Source organism: Drosophila nasuta, chromosome 3 (assembly GCF_023558535.2).
Source record: "Drosophila nasuta strain 15112-1781.00 chromosome 3, ASM2355853v1, whole genome shotgun sequence".
Classification (NCBI taxonomy): domain Eukaryota; kingdom Metazoa; phylum Arthropoda; class Insecta; order Diptera; family Drosophilidae; genus Drosophila; species Drosophila nasuta.
The window spans coordinates 31,028,553-31,032,992 of record NC_083457.1 but is presented as its reverse complement, the minus strand read 5'-3'; the positions used below and the strand labels follow the sequence as shown (position 1 = coordinate 31,032,992).

General features: G+C 36.9%; 1 protein-coding gene across 1 annotated transcript; it reads left to right on the top strand.

The window, feature by feature from the left end:
- The first annotated feature begins 1,979 nt into the window (after positions 1 to 1,979).
- On the top strand, positions 1,980 to 2,721 carry LOC132789551 (V-type proton ATPase 16 kDa proteolipid subunit c-like). Its single transcript, XM_060797627.1, has one exon. The coding sequence runs from the start codon at positions 2,184 to 2,186 to the stop codon at positions 2,667 to 2,669; it is 486 nt and encodes a 161-aa protein (XP_060653610.1). The 5' UTR covers positions 1,980 to 2,183; the 3' UTR covers positions 2,670 to 2,721.
- The last annotated feature ends 1,719 nt before the right edge of the window (positions 2,722 to 4,440 follow it).

Sequence of the window (4,440 nt, the reverse complement as noted above, 5' to 3'; positions counted from 1 at the left end):
CAAGAAAATAGCCTATATAGTATAGTATATGTATAAAGATGGAAGACGATGCTCGCATGGTCGAGTATACTTATATATATATTAGCAATAATTTGAAGCATCAATTTTTTATTGCTGCTCGCAATCATTTAATCATCTCGAGTCATCAGTTGTCCTCTCTTTATCGCTGGGTGTTGAGTGAGAAGTGGGAAGGAGAGGAGAGGAGAGACGGGAATGAGACGAGTTCCATGGCGAATTTTGCCAGGCGTTGCCTTTGGTCGCGCCATCAGGCCATTTGACACATGTGTCAGTTGCAAGAAGCGTTTCGTGCAACGCGACAGAGAGACAGAGAGAGAGAGAGAGAGAGAGAGAGAATGAGACGACAGAGAGCCTTCGGTTGACAGCTGTCAGTGTCAGTTTACATAATTTATAGATTTCAACGCATAAAAAAGTCATAAAATTTACAATGTTGCCTTCAACAAAAACACATTTCTGCGCCTGAAGCGAGAACTGTGACTTCGTCTCCAGCTCTCAGCTCTCAACTCACAGCTACTCTTCATTCTCATCCCCTTCCACGCTCTATGGCCCATAGACGATTCTTTTGATGCCTTATTTTTATGAGCGAAGACATCAATTTTCGCACAACTACAACAACAACTAGATACACACACATTCGCATTTATATATAGTACTATATATATGTATATGTATGTTTGTATTGTAGTATAGAGATGTATTTCTCTTTCAATTCGTTCAATTTCTGGCCATTGGAAATGCTTTTGATTTATTTGTATTTATGTGATTCTTTTCTCATATTCAGCTTCAGCGATAAATCCTCGCACTCAACAAAATACATAAACGATTTATAGTTGCACAATCGCAACAACAGCAACAACAACAACAACAACAACAATAAGAACAGTAACAATATCTAGCAACAACAATAGCATCAGCTAGAACAGTAGCTCTAGCTGTGCTTGCTTTGCTTTGCTTTGCTGGCTGCCAGGAGCAAGTTTTCCTGTTATACCAAATCCCAGTGCAACATAAATCTTTTATGGGAATATGTATCTTGGCACCAAAATGCGGCACAGCAACTAAGTGAGCCAGGCACAAACTCTGCGAGGTCTGTTCAAACGTTTCGAAAGTAACTTCTAAGAAACTAAATAAGAGTGAACAACAACCCTTGATTAAAGTTATATATCTTAAAATTAATTGTGATTTTTATATAATAGAAGACTTTAAATTTATGATCATTATTTTCAACTCCTTTATTTATTCATGTGTGTAATACATGAATTTTGTATTTATTATTTGGTAATATATGAACCAAACAGTAATGAACAAAGTGTATTTATTAAATATGTATATTTAACTACATTTTTTGTTGATGCGTTTATAATATTACGTTATTTTTCAAATGTAAACGCGGAAGTCGTAAGCACTGATATTTCAAGGTTTACAGCTATTATGTTATGTACAGCTGTAAACTTTGAAATAGCAGTGATGACTTACTTCAAAAAAAGTAATAGAAATTGCATTCTAACAACAAAATTACATATGATTTTGTAATAATTAATAATATTGCAAATAATATATATAATATATTTTGACTTTTTTCACAACATTAAAAATTTATAAATATGTAGACTATTAAATACCAGATCAAAATTTAGGGTGGCAGAAATTGTAATTGCTTAACTATTTCTACTATAATATTAGTAAATTTTATTTGAAACTCAAGACTCAAATGTTCAAATTCATTTGTATTAGCTGGCAAAATAACTTTTCTAATTGAAAATAAAATTCATAAATATCGATTTGTATCAATGTATTAAAAAGGGTATTAACTTCGTCTAGTTTGCTTTTCCAAAATTTAACACTTTTCAAGACCGGAATAGCTGTCCATTTTCCTTTTTTCAATAGCTTCGATTTATGTACGTATATCGATATTTCATCAGAAGCAAAAAGGAATGACAGCGCACTTTTCAAATACATCTGCCAAAAAGCATAACTAAAAACATCAACTCTGGCCAGTTTTAACTATTCATAACGACACAAACTGTGAGTTGGCAAATCAATTTGACGAGTCAGTTCCCAACTGAAATCAACTTAGTCGACAAACAAGCGTCGAAGGATTGAGAGTATTTTGTTTTTGTTTGGTGTGAATTTGGAAAACGTTTCTCAGTTCTTCCCCATCGTAAGCGATGAGCAGTGAACCCGGAGCCGAAAACGAAGATGATAAGCCGCCGTATGCCTTCTTCTTTGGCGGTATGGGAGCTGCCTCGGCCATCATCTTCTCATCATTGGGTGCCTCTTATGGCACCGCGAAATCGGGCACAGGAATCGCTGCGATGGCTGTAATGCGACCCGAATTGATTATGAAGTCCATCATACCCGTGGTGATGGCTGGCATTATAGCCATCTATGGATTGGTTGTCTCTGTGCTAATTGCCGGCTCCTTATCGCCGAGTTATACAATTCGAAAGGGTTACATCCATCTGGCCGCTGGACTGTCGGTGGGATTCGCTGGACTGGCTGCGGGATTTGCGATTGGCATTGTGGGAGATGCCGGAGTGAGGGGCACAGCACAGCAACCGCGTCTATTTGTGGGTATGATTCTGATCTTGATCTTTGCTGAGGTCCTGGGTCTGTACGGTCTCATTGTGGCCATCTACTTGTATACGAAGTAATCATGTTGATTGCTCCTCCAGTGTGTGTTTCATTAAATAGTCATGATACCAATGTGTGAGTGTGTGTGTTTATGTATTGAACAGGAAAGGAAGAGGAAGTGAGGAACGTAGGAAAGTCACTTAAAAGTATCGAGGAAAATTCATCTAGCTTATGGCGCAAACGGACCGAAAGCTATAAATTCCCAGGCGCAACAAATCTGTGGCACCTTGTGCCAACTTAACAATCACATCAGTTGCGTGCTTTCATTTCTCTTCCTCCCCCCCTCCCATCCAACGAGATCCCTTTAAACAGAAGCGAACGAAAGTAATAAAACTCGGAGCTTCCCCTTGGCTGCCTCTTTGTGCTCCACCCACGCAAAATATTCAAAATGCAAAACATTTCTCGAGCTCAAATAAAAATGTCATGAAGCTGCTATATCAGAGCACGCGGTGTGTGCAGGGATTGAGCAGTTGTTGTTGTCAAATGAAGACAGACCTCCCCTCACCCCACGACATCCCTTTGAACTGCTCCCAGCGGTGGCAAATTTCCATTTTCCATTTTCGTATTGTGTGTGTGTGTGTGTGCGAGGAGGAAAATGTCGCCAGCTAAACCGCTCTGCGCATTTTGCTGGCTCAACCGCAGCCTAGGGTTCATATTTTCCAATTTGTTTAATTGAAACAAGTGCGAAAAAGTAAAGAAAATGTTCAAATAAAACCGCAACTTCGATTTTCAATAATCAAAATTCGCTTTGCGGTTTTTGTTTACTCTTTCGGCACTTCGAGGTTAACACGCCAAAAACAACAACAACAGCAGCAACAACATTGCAAAAACCCGAAAGCTGCAAAACCGAAAAACCGCCAACATTGCGACAAGGGACAGGGGCCATAAATTTGCACATTTTTGCTGGATAGCCGGAAAATTTAACGGCACATAAAGATAAACCTCGTTAGCAGCAACAAAGCAAAACAGCAACAAGACCTAAGCCAGCTTTAAGCCTTGGCAAAGACCAACAGATACCCTGTAAGCTAGGTTAAATCGATAAGGTTTTAAAGCGATGCAGTAAAATAAAGTTTTCTACAATCGAAAGTTATTCATTGCTTACTATCGATAACATTAAATTTAGTTTATGAATGCCATCTACAAATATTCAAATATAAATTATAAATGTTGTCTTATTTTGCAAAAAAAATAAGCTTTAATATACATTTATGCGTTAACTTATACGTTCGTTAAAACTTACAAACTATCGATAGCTCGCAAAGGAATTATGGCTTTGGTAAATCAATCAATAATTTATATATCGGATAAATTACTCAACTATCTTTCTATCTAATCTTCACTTTAACATGAAATTAAATTGTTTTCTACAATTGCCAAAAATCTATCTATCAATTATAGTTTATTTTATAAAAATAAAATATCGTAATAAATACTATCGATAATTTTATACGAAATTAATGATAAGACAATTCATTAAGCAGTTTTTCTTAAAATAATATATTTATTCGCTCTACAGTTTAAATATCATATATCTTCTTCTACTCTTCGCTCATTATACCCCACTTGCCGCATTTTATTATTTACAGGGTATGCAAGTGCATACAGATGCTATTAACGGTATTTGCTATCTAGCATGGGTAAATACTTATATCAGCCGTCGCATAAATATTAGAATTATCATAAAAAATTGGAAACCCCATATGGAAATTAGTTGCACTCGATTGGCTGCAAACTTCGCGCTACGTCCGAAGTAACGAAAAACTCTACCCAAATTTCGTTGATCTCAGCACA